The sequence below is a fragment of the Mobula birostris genome, chromosome 5, assembly GCF_030028105.1.
Source record: "Mobula birostris isolate sMobBir1 chromosome 5, sMobBir1.hap1, whole genome shotgun sequence".
NCBI lineage: Eukaryota > Metazoa > Chordata > Chondrichthyes > Myliobatiformes > Myliobatidae > Mobula > Mobula birostris.
In genome coordinates, this window is record NC_092374.1 from 204953172 (window position 1) to 204977618 (window position 24447).

At 48.3% G+C, this 24447-nt stretch overlaps 1 protein-coding gene across 2 annotated transcripts in view; it reads right to left on the reverse strand.

Moving 5' to 3' along the window:
* Window positions 1-23006, reverse strand: part of LOC140198301 (butyrophilin subfamily 2 member A1-like) — a 60055-nt gene extending 37049 nt beyond the window's left edge. For both annotated transcript variants that reach the window (XR_011886159.1, XM_072259373.1), the window contains exons 1-6: window positions 22326-23006; window positions 19040-19120; window positions 17851-18213; window positions 10700-10984; window positions 4981-5100; window positions 3695-3721 (exon numbers count right to left, since the gene is read on the reverse strand). Coding sequence is in view for 1 of the 2 variants with exons in the window: in XM_072259373.1 (XP_072115474.1) it covers window positions 3695-3721; window positions 4981-5100; window positions 10700-10984; window positions 17851-18213; window positions 19040-19094 (850 nt within the window). In the remaining variant the exon portion in view is untranslated. The remainder of the gene's footprint in view (window positions 1-3694; window positions 3722-4980; window positions 5101-10699; window positions 10985-17850; window positions 18214-19039; window positions 19121-22325) is intronic.
* Window positions 23007-24447: the final 1441 nt, after the last annotated feature.

The following is a 24447-nucleotide window of genomic DNA, read 5'->3' on the forward strand; positions in this document are numbered from 1 at the left end:
TCCAAAAACTTGAATCCCTGCCCCCTGCTCCAATCCCTCAGCCACGCATTTATCCTCCACCTCATCGCATTCCTACTCTCACTGTCGCGTGGCACAGGCTGTAATCCCGAGATTACTACCTTTGCGGTCCTTTTTCTCAACTCCCTTCCTAGCTCCCTATATTCTCCTTTCAGGACCTCATCCCTTTTCCTACCTATGTCATTGGTACCAATATGTACCACGACCTCTGGCTCCTCACCCTCCCACTTCAGGATATCTTGGTCACGATCAGAAATATCCCGGACCCTGGCACCAGGGAGGCAAACTACCATCCGGGTCTCTGGACTGCATCCACAGAATCGCCTATCTGACCCCCTTACTATCGAGTCCCCTATCACAACTGCCCTCCTCTTCCTTGCCCTACCCTTCTGAGCTACAGGGCCAGACTCTGTGCCGGAGGCACGGCCACTGTCGCATCCCCCAGGTAAGCTGTCCCCCCCAACAGTACTCAAACAGGAGTACCTATTGTTAAGGGGCACAGCCACCGAGGTACTCCCTATTACCTGACTCTTCCCCTTCCCCCTCCTAACTGTGACCCACTTGTCTGCCTCCCGTGGCCCCGGCGTGACCACCTGCCTGCAACTCCTCTCTATCAAATCCTCATTCTCCCTGACCAGACGAAGGTCATCGAGCTGCAGCTCCAGTTCCCTAACGCGGTCCCTTAGGAGCTGCATCTCGATGCACGGTGCAGATGTAGACATCCGGGAGGCTTGGAGACTCCAGGGCCTCCCACATCCGACACCGAGAACAGCAAACTGCCCTCACACTCATACTGCCCCTCTCCTCAAATAACAACAGAAAATGAATGCCAAACCTTCCTCGCCTCACCCGTTTCCGCCTAAGCCCGTTGAGCCGAAGCCCTTAAGTCTTCACTCTGCTCCCGGCTCACTCTGCCGCCCGCAAACTCCGCTGCCCGCTCTATGAGGCTCTGTTCCTTTTAAATCTGCCGCGCTGCACTGCCCAACGTCACACGCCTGCGCAGTCCCGCCTCACTTGTAGTATTTGAGCTGTTTTGGGCCCCTTGTATTAGAAGGGATGTGCTGAAACTGGAGAGGATTCAGGGGAGGTTCATGCGAATGATTCTGGAATGGAAGAGTTACCGTACAAGGACCAGTTGATGGCTCTGGACCTGAATTCCAGTGAGTACAGAAGAATGCTGGAGGAATCTCACTGAACCCTATCGAACGGTGAAAGGTCTCAACAGAGCAGATTAGGAGAAGAGGGCACAGCCTCAAAGTAGAGGGAGTTTTAGAATGGAGGTGAGGAGGAATTTCTTTAGCTAGAGAGGGGTGAATACCTGGAATTTGTTGCCAAAGGCAGCTGAGGAGCCAAGCCATTTGGATATATTTAAGGCAGAGGTTGATAGATGCTTGATTGGTCAGGGCATGAAGGGATACGGGGAGAAGGCAGGAAATTGAGGCTGAGAGGAAAAATGGATCAGCAATGATGAAAGGAACAGACTCAATGGGCCAAATGGCCTAAATCTGCTGCTATATTTTATGCTTATGGTCTTATAGGTAACAGCTCTTCCCTCGGGCTGTGAGACTGATGAATGCCCTGCCACCACTGAGGTCCCGTCACTAAGACAGGGAGCTGTTTATTGCAGGGGTCCCCAACCTTTTTTGCACTGCAGACCGGTTTAATATTGACAATATTCTTGCGGACCGGCCAACCGGGGGTAGGGGTGTTCAAGTAGAGTTAAACTCATCTCAACATGTCTTTTACAGTTAGGGTTGCCAACTTTCTCACTCCCAAATAAGGGACAAAAGTAGCAGTCAAATCCCGGGACACTTTACCCCAGGAAAGACTACCATGACCATGAAGCCTTGCGCGGGCACCTGTGTGCGCAGGCACGTACGTGCCAATTTTTCTACAAATCGGTTTTGACTTAATCTTCCCAACTACACTGTACATAAATTATTTCTACTTTATATAGGCTGTGTATTTATCATATCATTCCTGCTTTTACTGTATGTTAGTGTTATTTATTTTCGGTTTTATGTGTTATTTGGTATGATTTGTTGGGTTATTTTTTGGATCTGGGAACGCTCAAAAATTTTTCCCATATAAATTAATGGTAATCGCTTCTTCACTTTATACCATTTCAACACGAAAGGTTTCATAGGAACACTCTACCTTAGCGGGGGAAATACGGGACAAGGGTTGTCCCGTATGGGACAAACCAATTTAGCCCAATATACGGGACAGTTGTCAACCCTATGTTCAAGTTCAACAGTGCGTGACAGGGAATGAGGAAAGGTGCAGCTGACTCATATTGTTTCCTCGCGGCCCCGCAGCACATGCTCTGTGGCCCGGTGGTTGGGGACCGCTGGTTTACTGCACTGTTTACCTCTGCTGTGCACTACACATGCGTTTCCAATTTTACTTCATTCACCTATTTATGGTAATATTTTGTTTCATGTGCTGTGTGAGATACACACTGTGGGTGCACCATGGTCCGGAAGAAGATTGTTTCATTTAGTTGTATATATGTACAGTCAGATGACAATCAACTTCAACTTTAACTTGTTGTCCGTGTGTTTCCTCCACGTGGTCTGGCTCCCTCCCACAGGAGTATACCCAGAGGACTGGATGATGGCAGGGTGTTAGGGATAATCCTGATTATTATAGACCAGCAAAAGTTATACCAGTTGTGGGCAAACTGCCGGGGAGGATTCCTAGAGACAGGATTTATCTGCATTTGGAGAAGCATAGTCTGATTAGGGATAGTCAGCATGGCTTTGTGAGAGACAGGTCGTGCCTCATGAACACAATTGACTTTTCTGAGGCAGTGACAAGACACACTGATGAAGGAAGAGCGATGGACGTGGTGTATGTGGATTTTAGAAAGGCGTATGATAAGGAATCGGAAAGTCAGGAGGCAAAGGGGTCTGGGGAAACTCGGCTGTGTGGATTCGGAATTAGTTTGCCGACAGAAGGCAGGGGGTGGTAGCAGATGGTGTGTATTCCGCCTGGATGTATGCGGCAAGTGGACACAAGAATAATCTCAGGAGTGAAAGAGTTAACATCTGAGCAGAGTTAACCTCTGGGTCCGTTCTCACTGGTGTTCAGCAGAATGAAAGGGGATATACTGAAACCTATCGAATATTGAAAGGCCTAGGCCGAGGACGAGGGAAGGATGTTTCCTATAGTGGGAGAATCTGAGACCAAAGAGCACAGCCTCAGAAGAGAGGGATATCCATTTACAACAGAGATGAGGGAAAATGTCTTTAGCCAGATGGTTGTGCAGGCCAAGTCATCGGCCTGTATTTAAGGCAGAGGTCAATGGGATCTTCATTTGTCACAGTGTCAAAGGTTGCAGGGAGGAGGCAGATAAATGAGGTTAAGAGGGTTAATAAATCAGCTTTGATGGAATGGCAGCGCAGACTCGATGGGCCAAAGGGCCTAATTCTGCTCCTACGTCTGATGGTGTCTGCAGGGCGACTGGAGGGAGATTGAATAGGAACCCGAGGGGCAGGTTTTTTCAGAATAAGGAATGAGCTGCCGATGAAAGTGGATGAGGGAGATACGTCAGCAAACGGACAGGTTGGCGAACAGGAAGGGCTTAGACTGACGTGAGGCAAACACGGGCAGACAAGACGCAGTTCGGCTAAGGGCCTGGTTCAGTGCTCTTACAAATCAAAGCTTTACTTACCCAGAGCACCCGAGGATTTCTTCACAGCTGCAAGAACAAATGACAAACTCGTCAGAAGAGGAAACACAGTGAATTAAAACAGAGACAGCATTCACCTGTCGCCTCGTATTCAAACAATACACCCAATAGTGTTACAGCTCTACAAAACTCTGGTTAGATCACACCTGTAGCATCGTGTCAGCTCTGCTCACCTTATAGGAAGGATGTGGATGCTCTAGAGAGGAGATTTCCCAGGATGCTGTCTGGATTAGAGGGCATGTCTTACGATGATAGGTTGAGGGAGCTCGGGCTTTTTTCCTTGGAGCGAAGGAGGACAAGATACAACTTGATAGAGGTGTACAAGATGATGAGACAGAGTGGACAGCCAGAGAACTTTCCCCCAAGGTGGAAATAGCTAATACAGGAGGGCTTAATGTTGAAGTGATTGGAGGGAAGTATAGGGGGTGGGGAGAATGTCAGAGTATGCTTTTTTTTAAAAAAAAACAGTGCATCCTGGAACACACTGCCGGGGTGATGGTGAGGCAGATACATTAGGGACAATTAAGAGATTCTTAGAAAGGCACATGGATGATAGAAGACCGGAGGGCTATGTGGGAGGGAAGGGTCCGAGAGTCAATACGATATTGTGAGCTACAGGGCCTGTACTGCTGTGTTCTATTAGGTGACCTATACTGCAGTACAGCAGAGAAACGGACCCAGCTCTGTTCTATGTTCCACTTAACTCCCAGTACCTTCTGCCTTTCTGGGGGATGTGATATTACTCAGTTCCTTAAGGTTGTCACAGATGGGGGGGACTCCCACTACCTACCAAATGACGTGCGACTCAAATAGCCTCTGACAAGCAAGTCCAGCTCCTGGCCTTCACGTGTGGCACAAGTACTGTTTCTACTGACAGAAGGGGCAAAGGTGGGTTACTGGCACCTTAAAACCAGTCGCTTCGGGCAGGTCATCTCGGAGAAGGAAAATCCTGATTTCAAGCTCTGCCACCTTATGGCTATACCCACTCATGGGGAAAGCTTTGGCAGTAAACTCCGAGGAAAAGAGCGGAGCTGGAGGCCCCAAGGCAAGAGTTCAACGCTGACTGGCAGCTCTTGCGACACCACTGCTGCCAAACTTTTATCATTTTCTGCTGTTCCTTTTGATTCGGCTACACGGGTTGACAGCTCGTTTTACTTAGTACTGCCCCGGTTTACGTATCCAACGCAGACAGCAAGGACGCGACATCAAAGGCCGACCCTGAGCCACAGAGGGACCCGGCCGTTAGCCGTTCGCTGAGCCGCACTCACCGTCTATGCGCTGCTGCATCCTGCGATGGTCGTAATAGGCCAGACCCAAAATTACAAAAATGACCAGCAGCAGGAGAATGAAGCCAAACACCCACTTCGACATTCGAGGGAAGAAGCTATCTGCAGGGAGTAAAGGACAGCATCAAGAACTCTCACTCCCCTCCCTCCTCACTCAGCTTTGGTCAACCACATTTTCTCAGAACCAGAACCAGGTTGAATATCACCGGCATATGTCATCAAATAGGTTTTGAACAGCAGTACATTGTGATACCAAATAATATAAATAAGTATATATAAAAATAAATTAAATTAAAGTGGAAATAGGGAGGGAGAAAATAGTGAGGCAGTGTTCACGGGTTCAATGTCCATTCAGAAATCGGATGGCAGAGGGGAAGGAGCTGTTCCTGAATCGCTGAGTGTGTGCCTTCAGGCTTCTGTAGCCCCTCCCTGATGGAAACTGTGAGTAGGGGGCAAGACCTGGGTGAGGATCCTTAATGACGGGTGCCACATTTTGAGGCATCAGCTTTTGAAAGTTTTCTCGATGTTGGGGAGGCCAGTGCCCATGATGGACGCGGCTGAGTTTACAACTTTTGGCAACTTTTTCCGATCTTGTGCAGTGACCCCCCCCCCCCAATAGCAGGCGGCGATACAGCCAGTTAGAATGCTCTCCACAGCACATAGAACCATAGAAACTACAGCACAGAAACAGGCCTTTTGGCCCTTCTTGGCTGTGCCGAACCATTTTCTGCCTAGTCCCACTGACCTGCACACGGACCATATCCCTCCATACACCTCCCATCCATGTATCTGTCCCAATTTATTCTTAAATGTTAAAAAAGAACCCGCATTTACCACCTCGTCTGGCAGCTCATTCCATACTCCCACCACTCTCTGTGTGAAGAAGCCCCCCCTAATGTTCCCTTTAAACTTTTTCCCCCTCACCCTTAACCCATGTCCTCTGGTTTTTTTTCTCCCCTTGCCTCAGTGGAAAAAGCCTGCTTGCATTCACTCTATCAATACCCATCATAATTTTATATACCTCTATCAAATCACATCTGTAAAAGTTTGGGAGCTTCTTTGGTGACATCCCAAGTCTCCTCAAACTCCTAATGAACTACAGCTGCTGTTGTGCCTTATTTGTAATTACATCAATGTGTTGGGCCCAGGAGAGATCCTCAGAGATGTTGACACCCAGGAACTTGAAACCACTCACCCTTTCCACTGCCGACCCCTCAATGAGGACTGGTGTGTGTTCCCTTAACTTACCCTTCCAGAAGTCCACAATCAATTCCTTGGTCTTACTGACAAGGTTGTTGCAACGACACCTCTCAACCAGCTGAACTATCTTGCTCCTGAAAGCCTCCTCCCACTGCTGCCCAAGCACTTTTCACTCCTCACCTCATAACCGCACCCCCAGTCCCTCCAACCCAACCATGACCCTAACTCAATCTCCCATCCATCGAGCCTCCCTGAACCCACTGCTCTCATCAAAGGCTTTCCCTGGGAAAGGTTTCACTGCTAACAGAACGGTCTTTCTGTAGAAGCAGTGTTTGGGTTATGGTTAGAGATAACGGTGCTTTGGAATGTGAACCGTCCAATGAAGGGGGTGGACTTTTCCGTGTTGTGTGCCCGACACCGGGGTGAGCTGGGTCTTTTGTTCGGCGGGAGATGCAGGGAGAAGAAGCCGGAGAGAAGGGGTCGTAGGACTTGACCCAGAGCGGGGTCATGATGCGATGAAGCTCGGGAGATTGAAGGAAGATCGGCGAAGGGGAAACCATGAGCTCCATCTTGTGCACGTTAGACTGTTTCATAAAATGGGCCCTTTATTAACCCTTTAGTCAAATTAAGCATTATAAAGCTAAATTTTTTAATTGTATGCCTTGTGCTGTCCGTTATTTCGTGGTATTTATTTGTAGCAGGGTAACGAATCACGCAGCAACCACACAAATGGGGTTTTGGGGTGGGCTCGCGCATCAATCTGCCACGTTTGGCAGGACTGGAGAGACTTACACAGCCGATGGAACCAGAACTTCACCTGCTTCTCACCGCTGCCCCCCATCCTGCTCACTGCAACAACATCAACCTCCAGGAATGGAAAAGTCAACAGAAAATGGTGGAAACAAGCCATTCCAACACAAGGAAAACCCTCCCTACCACTGAGCACATCGACAAGGCGAGCTGCCACGGGAAAGCAGCATCCACCACCCAGGCAATGCTCTCTCCTCACTACCACCATCCAGCAGGAGGTACAGGAGCCTTGGGTCCCACTGCAGTCGGTTCAAAGTTCAAAGTAAATTTATTATTAAAGTATGTATGTGTCATCATATGATACCCTGAGTTTCATTTTCTTGCAGGCATTCACAGTAAAACAAACACTGACAAAGACCAACAAACAACCAAAGGGCAAAACAAGACAAATAATTTACTACTGAGGACACGAGTTGTAGAGGCCACGAAAGTAAGCCTGTAGGTTGTAAACACACACAAAATGCTGGACGAACTCAGCAGGCCAGGCAGCATCTACGGGAAAATAGCACAGTCAACGTTTCAGGCTGAGACCCTTCGGCAGGACTGGAGAAAAATTGCTGAGGAGTAGATTTAAAAGGTGGGGGAGAGGGGACTGAAAAACACAGGGTGAAACCTGGAGGAAGAGGGATGAAGTAAAGAGCTGGGAAGTTGATCGGTGAAAGAGATACAGGGCTGGAGAAGGAGGAGTCTGATCGGAGAGGACAGAAGGCCACGGAAGAAAGAAAAGGGAGGAGCACCAGAGGGAGGCGATGGGCGGGCAAGGAGATAAGGTGAGAGAGGGAAGTGGGGGGGGGAAGATGCGGAGATGGAGAAGGAAAGCATTAACGGAAGTTAGAGAAGTCAATGTTCATGCCATCAGGTTGGAGGCTACCCAGATAAAATATAAGGCATTGTTCCTCCAACCTGTGTGGCCTCATCATGACAGTGGAGGAGGCCATGGATAGACATATCTTAATGGGAATGGGAAGCGGAATTAAAATGGAGATCCCACTTTTTCTGGACGGAGAGTAGGAGCCTGGCAAAGCAGTCTCCCAATCCATGTCAGGCCTCACCGAAATACAGGAGGCCACACCGGGAGCACGAGACATGGTATATGACCCCAACAGACTCACAGGTGAAGTGTCGGCTCACCTGGAAGGACTGCCTGGGGCCCTGAATGGAGGTGTAGGGGCAGGTGTAGCACTTGCTCAGTTTGCAAAGATAAGTGAGAGATCAGTGGGGAGGGACAAATGGACAAGGGAGGCGTGTAGGGAGTGATCCCTGCACCCTGTGGAAAGCAGAAAGTGGGGGGGGGGGGCAGGGAAAGATGTGCTTGGTGGTGGGATCCTGTTGGAGGTGGCGGAAATTTCGGACAATTTATGTGCTGGACGTGGAGGCAGGTGGGGTGGTAGGTGTGGACAAGAGGAACCCTATCCCTGGTAGGATGGCAGCAGGATGGGTTAAAGGCAGACTTGTGTGAGATGGAAGAGATGCGGCTGAGGGCAGCGTTGATGATGCAGGAAGGGAAGCAGCTTTCTTTGGAAAAGGAGGGCACCTCCTTCATTCTGGCGTGAAAAGCCTCATGCTGAGAGCAATGTGGCGGAGATGGAGGAATTGAGAGAAGGGGATGGGGTAACGGGGTGGGAAGAGGATGTGAAATCAGTTCAGAGTTGAACTGAGTGAAGTTGTCCATACCAGTTCAGGAGCCTGATGGTTGAAGGTTAATAGCCGTTCAGGTCCATGACCAACAGGAACAACCATCAGGCTCTTGAATCAACATGGATTACTTCACTCACCTCAACACTGAACCCATTCCACAACCTATGGACTCACTTTCAAGGACTCTTTACACGCTCTCAGTATTATTTATTTATATTATTTTGCGTTCATGAAGGCTACTAAGGAAGCTGGACAACCACACCAGCCACAGGGTTGCCATGAGTCGGCGACAACTTGTCGGCACTCAACAACAAAGGTTGTCGCAGCCAGGGGTAGGAATGTGGATAAGCTCCCACCACCCATCAAATCATCTACCGAATGGCAAGAGCTTCTCAAAGAGCCTCTGACAACCAAGTCCAGCCCCTGCCCTTCACGTGTGGAGTAGCTACGAAGCCCAACAGAAACACTCCTACTGACAGGAGAAAGGTGCCTTCAAAACAGCTGCTTCGGGCAGACGGGGCTCCTCAGCCAAGGCTGGCAGCTCATTGAGAAGGAAAACTCTGATCTCAAACCTCCGCCGCCTTGTGGCTAGCCTCACTCATGGGGAAGGCACAAGAGTAAACCCAGAGGGTAAATCGGGAACTGGCGACCCCGAGTCAGTCCTACACTGAGCTCAACGCCGACTAGCAACTCCTGCGTGTGACACCGCTGGTATCGAACCTCATCGGTCTCTGTTGTTTCTCCGGATTCATCCACGGTGTGGAGAGAGGGAGCCTGCCGCGTGGGCAATAGGTGCTCTCCATAGGAAAAGTGTGAGGTGGTACACTTTGGAAGGACAAACTCCAAGGCAGAGTACAAAGTAAATGGCAGGATACTTGGTAGTGTGGAGGAGCAGAGGGATCTGGGGGTACATGTCCACAGATCCCTGAAAGTTGCCTCACAGGTGGATAGGGTAGTTAAGAAAGCTTATGGGGTGTTAGCTTTCATAAGTCGAGGGATAGAGTTTAAGAGTCGCGATGTAATGATGCAGCTCTATAAAACTCTGGTTAGGCCACACTTGGAGTACTGTGTCCAGTTCTGGTCACCTCACTATAGGAAGGATGTGGAAGCATTGGAAAGGGTACAGAGGAGATTTACCAGGATGCTGCCTGGTTTAGAGAGTATGCATTATGATCAGAGATTAAGGGAGCTAGGGCTTTACTCTTTGGAGAGAAGGAGGATGACAGGAGACATGATAGAGGTGTACATGATATTAAGAGGAATAGATAGAGTGGATAGCCAGCGCCTCTTCCCCAGGGCACCACTGCTCAATACAAGAGCAAATTGCTTTAAGGTAAGGGGTGGGAAGTTCAAGGGGGATATTAGAGGAAGGTTTTTTACTCAGAGAGTAGTTGGTGCGTGGAATGCACTACCTGAGTCAGTGGTGGGGGCAGATACACTCGTGAAGTTTAAGAGACTACTAGACAGGTATATGGAGGAATTTAAGGTGAGGGGGGTTATGTGGGAGGCAGGGTTTAGGGGTCGGCACAACATTGTGGGCTGAAGGGCCTGCAATGTGCTGTACTATTCTATGTCTATGTTCTATATCACACTGCTGTGGCTTGTGTATCACGTGGACAAATTGGACCACAACAACATGGTCGGTCCCAACCAAAGGAAGGCCTCTGTTCTGTTGTCATTTTCAATTTGCAGTGTCTTCTCTTGCACATCAGCATTTGTCAGTCTTTGTTTCAGTTCAGTTGATCCAAATAGATGTTAAAATTTTATTGTATTTATTTATTTTCCTGTAAATGCCTGCAAGACAATGAATCTCAAGATAGTATATGCTACTGTGTATATACTTTGATAATAAATTCTACTTTGAACTTCACAGCATTTCTGCTAGGTTGCCCGCCTCTCCACACACCCAGTGTCCGTGCCCTCTTAGGAGCCTTTATTCAAGAGAAGATGTTACCCCACTTAGCGGACCGACCTCACCTCACTTTGCAGCTTCTGTGACCGCGTCATTCAACCCTTTCCCCATCCCCTGTGTGGTTTGTTAGAAATGACGAACCTGAGATCAGTATCCTGGCCTGCTTAAAGTCAGCCACAGCCGTGTTGGTAATCTGGCAGGAGTACGTGTTCACGTCGCCCTGGGAGACCTCGATGGTGCTGCAGACGCTGTACAAGCCCCGGGAATCCACCCGGTATGTAGTTTCCGGCTTCACCGCCACACCGACACCACTCCCGCCCACCCACTGGACCAGCGGCTCTGGGAACCACTTCTCCGATGTGCAGCTGAGGCTGATGCCACCTGTGGAGTGGCTGTTAATCTCGATCTGAGGTTGAATCCCAGTGGCTGTGGAGAAAAAAAAGCAATGTTACATGTGAGAGGAGACAATGCTGCACCCTTCAATCAGAGCAGGATTGCTCTGAACTTTCAAACACAGCACAGTACAGGCCCTTCGGCCTACAATGTTGTACTAACCCTTCAACCTACACCAAGATAAATCTAACCCTTCCCTCCCACAAAACCCTCCATTTTTCCATCATCCATCTAACAGTGTCTCAAAGGTTCCTAATGTATCTGCCTCTACCAACCCCCCTTGGCAGGGCATTCCACACATCTGTCACTCTGTGTAAAAATCCTGCCTCTGACATCTCCCCCTATTGCTTCCTTAAAATTATGCCCCAGCATACTAGCCATTTCTGCCCTGGGAAAAGTCTCTGGCTGCCGACTCTATCTGTGCATCTCATCATCTTGTACACCTCTATCAAGTCACCCCTCATCTTCCTTCGCTCCAAAGAGAAAAGCCCCAGCTCACTCAACCTGTCGTCATAACACACACTCACTATCCCAGCCAGCATCCTGGTAAATCTCTTCTGCACCCTCTCTAAAGCTAACACGTCTTCCCCATAATGAGGTGACCAGAACTGAACACACTGACATGCACCTGCAGGCTCAACCTACATTGAGCAAGCTTGCCTGGAGGCACTGGGGGCGGGGGTCGAGGTTTAGGGTAATGCTCGTCAGAGGACGGCAGTAACACGGGCTCTTTAACACAGCAGCTGATATCGTCTTCAGCTTTGGTTGCATTAGAGAGGGCAGCGTGTTCAACTTGATAGACATATACAAGATGATAAGAAACCAACACCCCTTTAACATTGTCATTGCTGGGGGAGGTAGTAATGCTGGGACCCCAGTTGTTTACAATATATATTAATGACTTGGATGAGGGAATTAAATGCAGCATCTCCAAGTTTGCGGATGACACTAAGCTGGGTGGCAGTGTTAGCTGTGAGGAGGATGCTAAGAGGATGCAGAGTGACTTGGATAGGTTGGGTGAGTGGGCAAATTCATGGTAGATGCAATTTAATGTGGATAAATAAGAGGTTATCCACTTTGGTGGCAAAAACAGGAAAACAGATTATTATCTGAATGGTGGCCGATTAGGAAAAGGGGAGGTGCAACGAGACCTGGGTGTCATTATACACCAGTCATTGAAAGTGGGCATGCAGGTACAGCAGGCGGTGAAAAAGGCGAATGGTATGCTGGCATTTATAGCGAGAGGATTCGAGTACAGGAGCAGGGAGGTACTACTGCAGTTGTACAAGGCCTTGGTGAGACCACACCTGGAGTATTGTGTGCAGTTTTGGTCCCCTAATCTGAGGAAAGACATTCTTGCCATAGAGGGAGTACAAAGAAGGTTCGCCAGATTGATTCCTGGGATGGCAGGACTTTGATATGAAGAAAGACTGGATGAACTGGGCTTGTACTCGTTGGAATTTAGAAGATTGAGGGGGGATCTGATTGAAACGTATAAAATCCTAAAGGGATTGGACAGGCTAGATGCAGGAAGATTGTTCCCGATGTTGGGGAAGTCCAGAATGAGGGGTCACAGTTTAAGGATAAAGGGGAAGCCTTTTAGGACCGAGATGGGGAAAAACTTCTTCACACAGAGAGTGGTGAATCTGTGGAATTCTCTGCCACAGGAAACAGTTGAGGCCAGTTCATTGGCTATATTTAAGAGGGAGTTAGATATGGCCGTTGTGGCTAAAGGGATCAGTGGGTATGGAGGGAAGGCAGGTACAGGGTTCTGAGTTGGATGATCAGCCATGATCACACTGAATGGCGGTGCAGGCTCGAAGGGCCGAATGGCCTACTCCTGCACCTATTTTCTATGTTTCTAATGGTGACCTATTAAACACTCTCAATGCTGTGCATCTCTGACAATCAAGTTCAGCTCCCAGCCTTCACATGCAGCTTACCTACGGAGCTTGGTGGAACCGTTTCTACCAGCAGGAGAAGGGGCAAAGGTGGGTTACTGGAGCCTTAAGGCTAGTCGTTTTGAGCAGATGGGGCTTGCCAGCCACGGCTGGTAGCTCATCTAGAAGGGAAGAACTCTAACCTCAAACCTTCACTGCCTTGTGGCTATACTCACTCACTGGGGAGGTCAAATTTGAAGACAGAATGGTTTAGAGAACTTGGCCTTTTCTCCTTGGAGTGACGGAGGATGAGAGGTGACCTGATAGAGGTGTACAAGATGATGAGACGCATTGATTGCGTGGATGGTCAGAGGCTTTTTCCCCCCAGGGCTGAAATGGCTAACACGAGGGGGCACAGATTTAAGGTGCTTGGAAGTAGGTGAGTTTTTCTACACAGAGTGGTGGCTGCGTGGAATGCACTGCCAGTGATAGTGGTAGAGGTGGATACAATAAGGTCTTTTAAGAAACTCTTAGATAGGTGCATGGAGCTTAGAAAAATATAGAGCTGCGCAGTAGGGAAATTCTAGGCAATTTCTGGAGGAGGTTACATGGTCGCACAGCATTGTAGCCTGTAATGTGCTGTAGGTTTCTGTGTTATTCTGGTAATGGTTTCCTTCTCCATCTCCACACCTTTCCCCATCCCCCTTTCCCTCTCTCACTTTATCTCCTTGGTCGCCCATCGCCTCCGTCTGGCGCTCCTCCCCCTTTTCCGATAGTCGGGGCCTCAACATACGATGTACGAGCAGAATTAGGCCATTCAGCCCATCAAGTCTGCACTGCCAGTTCATCATGGCTGATCCATTTTTCCCCTCAGCCCCAATCTCCTGCCTTCCCCTTGTATCCTTTCATGCCCTGACCAATCAAAAGGATACACATTGTATCCAAAGGACAGGCAGGTTGCAGAGGGGATGGCGCGGCTCAGTTGGTAAAGAAAGGAAATCAAAGCCTGAGAATGAGGTGACATAAGATCAAAAGATGTAGGTTTGTGGGTAGAGTTAAGGAACGGCAAGGATAAAAAAATCCTGACGGTAGTTATATACGTAGCTGCAAACATCAGCCAGTTACGAGCTACAAATGACAACGGGAGATAGAAAAGCGATGTAACGAGGGCAATGCTGCGATAAACATAGAAACATAGAAAATAGGTGCAGGAGTAGGCCACTCGGCCCTTCGAGCCTGCACCGCCATTCAGTATGATCATGGCTGATCATCCAACTCAGAACCCCGCCCCAGCCTTCCCTCCATACCCCCTGATCCCTTTAGCCACAAGGGCCATATCTAACTCCCTCTTAAATATAGCCAATGAACTGGCCTCAACTGTTTCCTGTGGCAGAGAATTCCACAGATTCACCACTCTCTGTGTGAAGAAGTTTTCCCTCATCTCGGTCCTAAAAGGCTTCCCCTTTATCCTCAAACTGTGACCCATCGTTCTGGACTTCCCCAACATCGGGAACAATCTTCCTGCATCTAGCTTGTCCAATCCCTTTAAGATTTTATACGTTTCAATCAGATCCCCCCTCAATCTTCTAAATTCCAACGAGTACAAGCCCAGTTCATCCAGTCTTTCTTCATATGAAAGTCCTGCCATCCCAGGAATCAATCTGGTGAACCTTCTTTGTACTCCCTCTATGGCAAGGATGTCTTTCCTCAGATTAGGGGACCAAAACTGCACACAATACTCCAGGTGTGGTCTCACCAAGGCCTTGTACAACTGCAGTAGTACCTCCCTGCTCCTGTACTCGATAATCAACGTGCAGGTAGGTTGGGAAAATCCGGTTGGTGTTGGATCCCAAGTGAGGGAGTTTGTGGAATGCCGGTGAGATGGCTTATCAGAGCAGCTCGCGATTGAGCCCAGTCACAAACAAGAGAAGATCTGCAGATGCTGGAAATCCAAGCCACACACACAAAATGCTGGAGGAACTCAGCAGGCCAGACAGCGTCTGTGGAAAAGCTGAGCCCGCTGGGAGAACAGCAATTCTGCACTGGGTGTTGTGTAATGACCCAGATTTGATTAGGAACCTGATGATTAAGAAACCCTAAGGAGACAGTGATCATAATCCGATAGAATTCACCCTGAAATTTAAGGGGAAGCTAAGTTCAGATGTATTACCGTGGAGTAAAGGGAATAACAAAGGCACAAGAGGAGCTGCCAGTTGATTGGAAGGGGACGCTATCAGAGATGACAGCAGAACAGCACTGCTGGGAATTTCTGGGGCAATTCGGAAGGCACAAGATAGACACATCCCACAGATTAAGAAGTATTCTAAAGGGAGGATGTGGAACCGCGATTGACAAGGGAAGTCAAAGACAGCATAAAAGCAAAAGAGAGGGCAAATAATACAACAAAAATAAATATCCACAGAATAAAGATAAAATTCGAAGGAAAGCTATCCATTAATGTAAATGAGGATGGGTTTTTTGAGCCATATAAAGAGTAAAAGAGAGACGAGAGTGTATATCAGACCGCTGGAAAATGACGCAGGAGAGGAAGTAATGGGGGACAAAAAAAAAAAAAATCGAACTAATTTGTGCCAGTCCTCACTGTAGGTGAGACTAGCAGAACGTCAGAAATGCGAGACTGTCAGGAGATAAAAGCGGGTGTTGTTGCTATCACAAAGGAGAAGGTGCTTAGAAAGCTGAAAGGTCTGAAGGTAGAAGGTAGATGGACTACAGCCCAGGGTTCTAGAAGAGGTAGCTGAAAAGACCTTAGGGGCATCAGTAATGAGCTTTCAAAAACCACTAGGTTCTGGAATTGTTCCTGAGGACGGGAAAATTGCAAATGCCAATCCACTCTTTGAGAAGAGAGAGGTGGAAGAAAGGAAATTATAGGCCAGTTAGTCTGATCTCAGTGTTGGAGTCCATTATTAAGGATGAGGTCTCAGGGTACTTGGAGGCACATGATAAAATAGGCCGTAGTCAGTATGGTCTCCTCAAAGGGGGATCTTGCCTGACAAATCTGTTTAAACTCCGAGGTAAAGACAGTGAGTGGATGTTGTTTATTTGGACTTTCAGAAGCCGCACATGAGGCTGCTAAACAAAACAGAATTACAGGAAAGATAGTCCCATGGAAGGAAAGTAACGGACTGGCAGAAGGCAGAGTGGGAATAAAAGCAGCTTTTTCTGGCCGGCTGCTGGTGACTACTGGTGCTCCACAGGGGTGGGCATTGTACGGAAGTTATTTAAATGAAGAAATTGATGGCTTTGGGGTCAAGTCTGTGGACAATATGAAGATAGATGGAAGAGCAGAGAGTGTTGAGGAAGCAGGATGTCTGCAAAGGCACTTGGACAGATTGAGGGAATGGGTAAAGAAGTGGCAGATGGAATATAGCACAGGGAAGTGTATGGCCGTGACCTTTGGCAGAAAGAATAAGGACGTAGATTACTTTCAATAAGGGGGAGAAAGTTCAAAAACCAGAGGTGCAAAGGGACTAAGGACTCCTCGTGTAGAATTCCCTAAAGGTTAACTTACAGACTGAGTCAGCGGTAAGGAAGGCAAATGTAACGTTAGCATTCATTTCGAGAGGATTAGAATATAAAAGCAAGGATGTAATGCTGAGGCTTTATAAGGCACCGGTGAGACCTGAACTTGGGAGTATTATGAGCAGTTGTGGGCCCTTATCAAAGATGTGCTGGCACTGGAGAGGGTCCTGAGGAGGTGCACAAGAATTATCTCAGGAATGAAAGGGTTAACATATGAGGAGAGTTTGATGGCTCTGGGCCTGTACTGGCTGGAATTTAGAATGACGAGTTTCTCACCGAAATCTATTGAATATTGAAAGGCCTAGATATAGAGCAGATGTGGAGAGGATGTTTCCTACAGGGGAGTCTCAGACCAGAGGGCACAGATAGAGTGGACGTGGAGAGGATGTTTCCTATAGTGCGGGAGTCTTGGACCAGAGGACACAGATAGAGTGGATGTGGAGAGGATGTTTCCTATAGTGGGGGAGTCTAGGACCAAAAGGCACAGATAGTGTGGATGTGGAGAGGATGTTTCCTATAGTGGGGGAGTCTTGGACCAGAGGGCACAGATAGAGTGGATGTGGAGAGGATGTTTCCTGTAGTGGGGGAGTCTAGGACCAGAGGGCACAGATAGAGTGGATGTGGAGAGGATGTTTCCTGTAGGGGAGCCTCGGACCAGAGGACACAGATAGAGTGGATGTGGAGAGGATGTTTCCTGTAGGGGAGCCTTGGACCAGGGGGCACAGCCTCAGATTTGAGAGATATCCATTTAGAACAAAGGTGAGGAAAAATTTCTTTAGCCAGAGGGTGGTGAATCTGTGGAATTCACTAACACAAACGGTTATGGAGGCAAAGTCGTTGGGTATATTTAAGGCGGAGGTTATTAGCTTCTTGATTAATCAGGGCGTTAGTGGTTACAGGGAGAGGGCAGGAAAACGGGGATGAGAGGGACGATAGTTCAGCCATGATGGAATGTCAGAATAGACTCGATGGGCCGAGTAATCTCACTCTGCTCCTGTGTCTTATTGTCTACCTTCTGAGGAAGCTGAAGACAGCTGGACTATGCACGTCTTACTCGCGTCACTCTGTAGTCGCGCAGTAGAGAGCATCCTGATGAGCTGCATCACTGCTCGGAACGGAACCTGCACTGTGGCAGACAGGGAGGCTCTATAACAGGTAGTCAAAACTGCCCAACGCCTCACCAGCACCAGCCTACCCACCTTCAAGGACATAGATACATAGAAAGGCCGGCATCGTCATGAAGGATCCCACCACCCTGCTCGAGGACTGTTTGTCCCACTCCCATGAAATCACGTATTTCTATTTCCTGTGTGTGTTTTATCGTGTTCTTTATCTTACTGTGTTTTGTTAGTGCTTCATCAGAGGGGGAGTGACAATCCTTTACAGTTAATGACATTAAACAATCTTTCTAAACCTATGTCTGTTACACAACCACAAGTGGAGGAACAGCTGCTGGAGAGACAAGGCCTGAACACCCACCTGCTACTGCCAAGCTCATCCTGATCTCGTTCTGGTTGCTCTTGGTTGCCACAAAACACTTGTACTGCCCCTGGTCAGACACCCGCACGTTCATCAGCTTGAGGGAAAGGTTGCCCTTGCTGATCTGGTCGTGGAACAGCTGGGTCCTGCCCTGGTAGGCCGCAGCCTGCGTGGTTAATTCATCCAAGCCCCCCTTGTACGTGTGAATGGGGGACGTGTAGGACAGGTCCACGTTGATCCATCGCAACTCCATGTTGGGCAGGAAGTTGCCTGGCACGAGCTGGCAGTCCAGCACCACGTCCTTCCCGACGATGGCCAGGATAGGCTTGGCTGGAGCCGTGACCACAAATTCCTGTGCCACACCTGGACAAACATGGAGGAGAGAGGAAGAGTCAGATCTACAACTTAAGAAAACACGAGGCTAAGTTCCAAAGCTCAGCAGGTCCGGGATGAGCTGCAAGTGGGTGGGAGGGTGACCTTGGCCCGGAGGTGGCCTGTCTGTGTGTGAGGGATGGGAAAGTGGGTGGGAGGGTGACCTTGGCCCGGAGGTGGCCTGTCTGTGTGTGAGGGATGGGAAAGTGGGTGGGAGGGTGACCTTGGCCCGGAGGTGGCCTGTCTGTGTGTGAGGGATGGGAAAGTGGGTGGGAGGGTGACCTTGGCCCGGAGGTGGCCTGTCTGTGTGTGAGGGATGGGAAAGTGGGTGGGAGGGTGACCTTGGCCCGGAGGTGGCCTGTCTGTGTGTGAGGGATGGGAAAGTGGGTGGGAGGGTGACCTTGGCCCGGAGGTGGCCTGTCTGTGTGTGAGGGATGGGAAAGTGGGTGGGAGGGTGACCTTGGCCCAGAGGGCAGCCTGTTGACATGGCTAGAGTGGCTTCAGCTGAACATGGTGGGGATGTTGTGCTGGGGCCGAAATGCGAGGTGACACATGTGGGCTGCCTCCAGCGCGTACTCGGAAGTTTGTTGGTTGTTAGCAGACATGAGGTATTTCACTGTAGGTTTCAATGTAGATGGACGAATGTGAATGTGAACACGCCAAGCACAACTGAGAGGAGTATGAGGGAACAAGCAAGCCAATGGGGGGTGGGGGGGGGGAAGACGGGGGTAGTGGGATTGAGAACAGAGGGGAGAAGGCCAACTGAGAAAGGGGGGGGAGGGAGGCGGGGGGGAGAGAGAGGCGGGGGGATTCTCACCCGCTGGAATGGAATTAATCCCGAGGAGGATCAGAATTAGCAGCCAGGCCTCCATCACTCACGGAATGTCGGAATGCCGTTCTGGGAAAAGGAAAGTTGATACAATTATCGACACACTCCGAATGGGAGGCCCTTGGACATGACTCCATGCTGACTTCACACATTGAAACCGCAATAGTCCATCAATTCCTCCCCTTTCCCATAGCCCATTAAGATAATAAAACATAGAAGAATTAGGCCATGTGGCTCATTAAGTCTGCCCACAGCTGATATATTATTCCTCTCAACCCCATTCTCCTGCCTTCTCAGGGCTGTGTTCTAAGCCCCCTCCTTTACTCTCCATATTCCCATGACTGTGTTGCCACCCAGCACTCCAATCTGCTAATTCAATTTGCTGACAACACTACATTTATTGGTCTAATCTCAAATAGTAATGAGGCAACCTACAGAGAGGAAGTCATCACCCTGACACAGTGGTGTCAAGAGAACAACCTCTCCCTCAATGTCGCTAAAAACAAAGGAGCTGGTTGTGGATTACAGGAGGAGTGGAGACAGGTTAACCCCTACTGACATCAATGGATCTGGGGTTGAGAGGGTGAACAGCTTTAAATTCCTCAGCATAAACATCGCTGAGGATCTCACGTGGTCTGTACACACCAGCTGTGTAGTGAAAAAGGCACAACAGCTCTTTTTCCACCTCAGGTGGTTGAAGAAGTTTGGTGTGGGCCCCCAACTTCTAAGAACTTTCTACAGGGCACATTTGAGAGCATCCTGACTGGCTGCATCACTGCCTGGTATGGGAGCTGTACTTCCCCCAATCGCAGTACTCTGCAGAGAGTGGTGCGGACAGCCCAGCGTATGCATAGGTGTGAACTTCCCACTATTCAGGACATTTACAAAGACAGGTGTGTAAAAAGGGCCCGAAGGATCATTGGGGACCCGAGTCACCCCAACCACAAACTGTTCCAGCTGCTACCATCCGGGAAACGGTACCACAGTATAAAAGCCAGGACCAGAATCAGGTTCATTGTCACTGGCATGGGACATGAAATTTGTTAACTTAGCAGCAGCAGTTCAATGAATGCATAATCTAGCAGAGGGAAAAAATAATAACATTTAAAAAATAATAATAAACAAGTAAATCAATCACATATATTGAATAGATCTTAAAAACGTGCAAAAACAGAAATACTGTATATTAAAAAAAAAGTGAGGTAGTGTCCAAAGCTTCACAGTCCATTCAGGAATCGGATGGCAGAGGGGAAGAAGCTGTTCCTGAATCACTGAGTGTGTGCCTTCAGGCTTCTGTACCTCCTACCTGATGGTAACAGTGAGAAAAGGGCATGCCCTGGGTGCTGGAGGTCTTTAATAATGGACGTTGTTTTTCTGAGACACTGCTCCCTAAAGATGTTCTGGATGCTTTGTAGGCTAGTGCCCATGATAGAGCTGACTAGATTTACAACCCTCTGCAGCTTCTTTCGGTCCTGTGCAGTAGCCCCTGCATACCAGACGGTGATGCAGCCTGTCAGAATGCTCTCCACAGTACATCTATAGAAGTTTTTGAGTGTATTTGTTGACATGCCAAATCTCTTCAAACTCCTAATGAAGTATAGCTGCTGTCTTGCCTTCTTTATGACTACATTGATATGTTGGAACCAGCTTAGATCCTCAGAGATCTCGACACCCAGGAACTTGAAGCTGCTCACTCTCTCCACTTCTGATCCCTCTATGAGGATTGGTATGTGTTCCTTCATCACAGACACATACAAACACACATACACACAGACACACACACATGCATAGATGCGCAGACACACACATATACATACACGTACACACACACGTACACACACACACACACACACACACACATATAAACACATATACACACACACACATAAGACCATAAGACAAAGGAGCAGAAGTAGGCCATTCGGCCCATCGAGTCTGCTCCGCCATTTTATCATGAGCTGATCCATTCTCCTATTTAGTCCCACTCCCCCGCCTTCTCACCATAACCTTTGATGCCCTAGCTACTCAGATACCTATCAATCTCTGCCTTAAATACACCCAATGACTTGGCCTCCACTGCTGCCCGTGGCAACAAATTCCATAGATTCACCACCCTCTGACTAAAAAAATTTGTCCACATTTCTGTTCTGAATGGGCGCCCTTCAATCTTCAAGTCATGCCCTCTCGTACTAGACTCCCCTATCATGGGAAACAACTTTGCCACATCCACTCTGTCCATGCCTTTCAACATTCGAAATGTTTCTATGAGGTCTCCCCTCATTCTTCTAAACTCCAAGGAATACAGTCCAAGAGTGGACAAACGTTCCTCATATGTTAACCTATATGTTAACATACAGACATCCCACCTCTCCCGGAAGTTCCGGGAGTCTCCCACATATTAATAGTGGCTCCCTGATGCCTGCAGATTACATACAATATCACGGAAATCAATTTTTTTGAGAGCGAGAGAGCGCACAAGCGAGAGCGACCATGATAGAGCGAGAGCGTGCCATGGCAGAGTGTTCCAAAAAAAGAAAATATAAAACGTACTTCACCCCAGACTACACTGAAGTGTACCCCTGCCTAATTGGGGGGGGGGGTCAAAATAATGACAGTGTTGCTCGCTGCACTGTTTGCAACAGTGACTTTTCTATTAACCATGGTGGGTTAAGACTGTAAAAGACATGTTGAGGTGAGCTTAACAGGTGTCATTCGTTCATTAGCATAGCTAACGTTATTTAAACTAGCTGGCTAGCTGCTGAGGAGCTACTCTATTGCAGACATCCCACCTCTCCCGGAAGTCTCCCGCAAATTAATGGTGAAATGAGGTTTTGCAGGGTGGGATGTCTGCAGATACATTCACATACACACACACACGTATACACATATAATTATATAACTGTTATATTTTTGGGTGACTGTACGTTGCTATCTTAAACGCGCTGTACAGTATGTGCCCTGTGCCGTGTGTGAGCGCAGGTTCTGTCGTTCTGCACCTTGGACCCGGAGGAACCTGTTCGGCCATTTCATGTGTAAACTTGAACTTCAAATTTCAGGTTAACCTTTGTATTTCGGAGATCGGAGCGAGGGACAGACTGACCAGGATCTGAGCAGAACCAGTCACCCCACCCCACCCCACCCCACGTATCGAAGAGCCCGAACCGGCCGGGCCGGACTCCCGGTCTGAGCTGCCCGAATCCCGGACTGGTCCTGGTCCCGGGATAGAGAGGAGTGCCTTTCGCCGGCCGCAAACAGAAACCCGTCGGATACTCACCGAATGACGGCCAGGTAGCTGTCTAAGGCCTCACAAATCCACAGCCCGCCGCCATTTACTTTCACTTTGCGGCGCTCGCCCTATCGGAGCCGAAAGCGAGCGGAACGGGGCCTCCGGTGTCTGTCTGGTGGGTCCCGCAGGCACGGCTAATCCCGGGTAGTTTGATGTGGGTCCTCTCGGTCACCCCCTACCCTGTCCAACAGCACGGATATAGCCGGTTACCCTCCTCCTTCAACGGCGCCGCACCCGCCTTCGCGGCGATGTCACTCTACCCGGAAATCATTTGAGCCCAAGGCCGGCCGCTCCCTGAAACAGGGAACAGTTCGGAAACCCGAAACAGTGCCTTCGGCCCACAATGCGTGCTGAACCAGCAAACCCCCGCTCCGAATAATCCTCCCTACCTACACAACCGTCTTCTTCTTCTATTTCCGGCAGACCAGGCGTATTACAGCCCTCCGCAGGCTGTAAAATTAATTCTACAACTTCAAGGAACTCAAATTCTCGAATATAACCTAGTCTCAAGTATAAACTGAATAATAAACTCTTCAATCAGATGTTGATTCTCTTGGTGGCCAAACAAAGATTTAATAGAAAACCAAAATACATTTAAACCAGACAGCCTCTTGTCGATTACAACTCAGCAAAACATGCTGGACTGTCTCTGGACTACCACAGTCACATAATCCAGCAGGATGTTTTCCTATATCTTTCAATAATAGTTTAGCCCACAATGCCTCAACCTAAGTCTTGTAAATTTCACCATGTCTCTACGACTTAAAAGGTCTGTCTGTCTATATCTTGTTTTACGGCGGTTGGCATCCAGCTTAATGGTGCATTACCACCACCCTCTGCTCCAGAATGTGCACTAGACATCCATTCTAAATCCCTTCACCCAATCTCTCTTTCTCTCTCTCTCTCTCTCACACACACACAAACCTACACTTCACCCTCCCATCTTTGACCATCCTAGTATCCTATTTCTGTTTATTCGTCATATCCTATAAAAACCCCCTGTACCCCTTAAAAACGCTAAAAATACCCGGACTTGTGCTCTCTCACCCATGCCCAGCAACCCTTTTAATGTGAATTCCTGCATCCCCAACTCCCTTAATTTATTTCTCATCATCTCTCTCTGTATCCCATACTTCCTGCAACACAAAACTACATGTTCTACTGACTCCTCTTCCTGACATTCCTCACACAATCCTGTCTGGTGTTTCCCTATCATTTTCAATGTTTTGTTTAATGCACAATGACCCAGCCTTAACCTAGTCCACACAATTTCCTCTCTTCTGTTTCCATTACCTACCCTAGTAACTGCAACACTCTTTTGTATTTGATATAAATGCCTCCCTTTCCCCTCCCTGTCCCATCTTTCTTGCCACAGTCGGTTGACTTTTTCCCAGATTACACACTTAACCTCTGCTTTACTGATACTAATGTGCATTTCCACATTTTCTTTCTTTAATGCCCTCTTTGCCAACTCATCCACCCTCTCATTCCCCTTCACCCCTACATGTGCTGGAACCCATAGAAATTTTACCTGACCACCCTGATTTGCAATTCTTGTAACTAACTGAAGGACTTCATAAAGTACATCTTGCCGACTGTTTGTGTGAAAAGACCTTAAGCTTGCTAGAACTGAGGATGAATCTGAACATATCAATGCTTTGGCTTGTCTGGCTTTCTGCACCCATTGCAACGCAACCAACACTGCCAGCATCTTCACTGTAAACACCCCTAACTTATTAGATGTTCTTCTGCTGATTCCAATTTCTTTTGCTGGTATGACTTAAAAGGTAACAGTCTGAGACCTTTTTAACTAGTGGGTGACTAGAAAAATAATGCCTGTCCTTTAATTCATTTTTCCAATCCTCCTGCCACTTCTTCTCTATACCTTTTTTAATCCTACTTCTCAATTCTGCTCTGCCGAGGGGAACTCTAATTTCTACTTGCCTGCTCTGTAAGGAAGACTTTTCAATGCCGTCCACAGTTTCATTTCCCTCCACCCCAGCATGCCCAGGTATCCATGAAAATCTGACTGCACAACCCATCTTCCCTACTCTAAACAACACTAAGAGAATCTCAATAACTATGTCAGGATGCAAACACGAGGAAATCT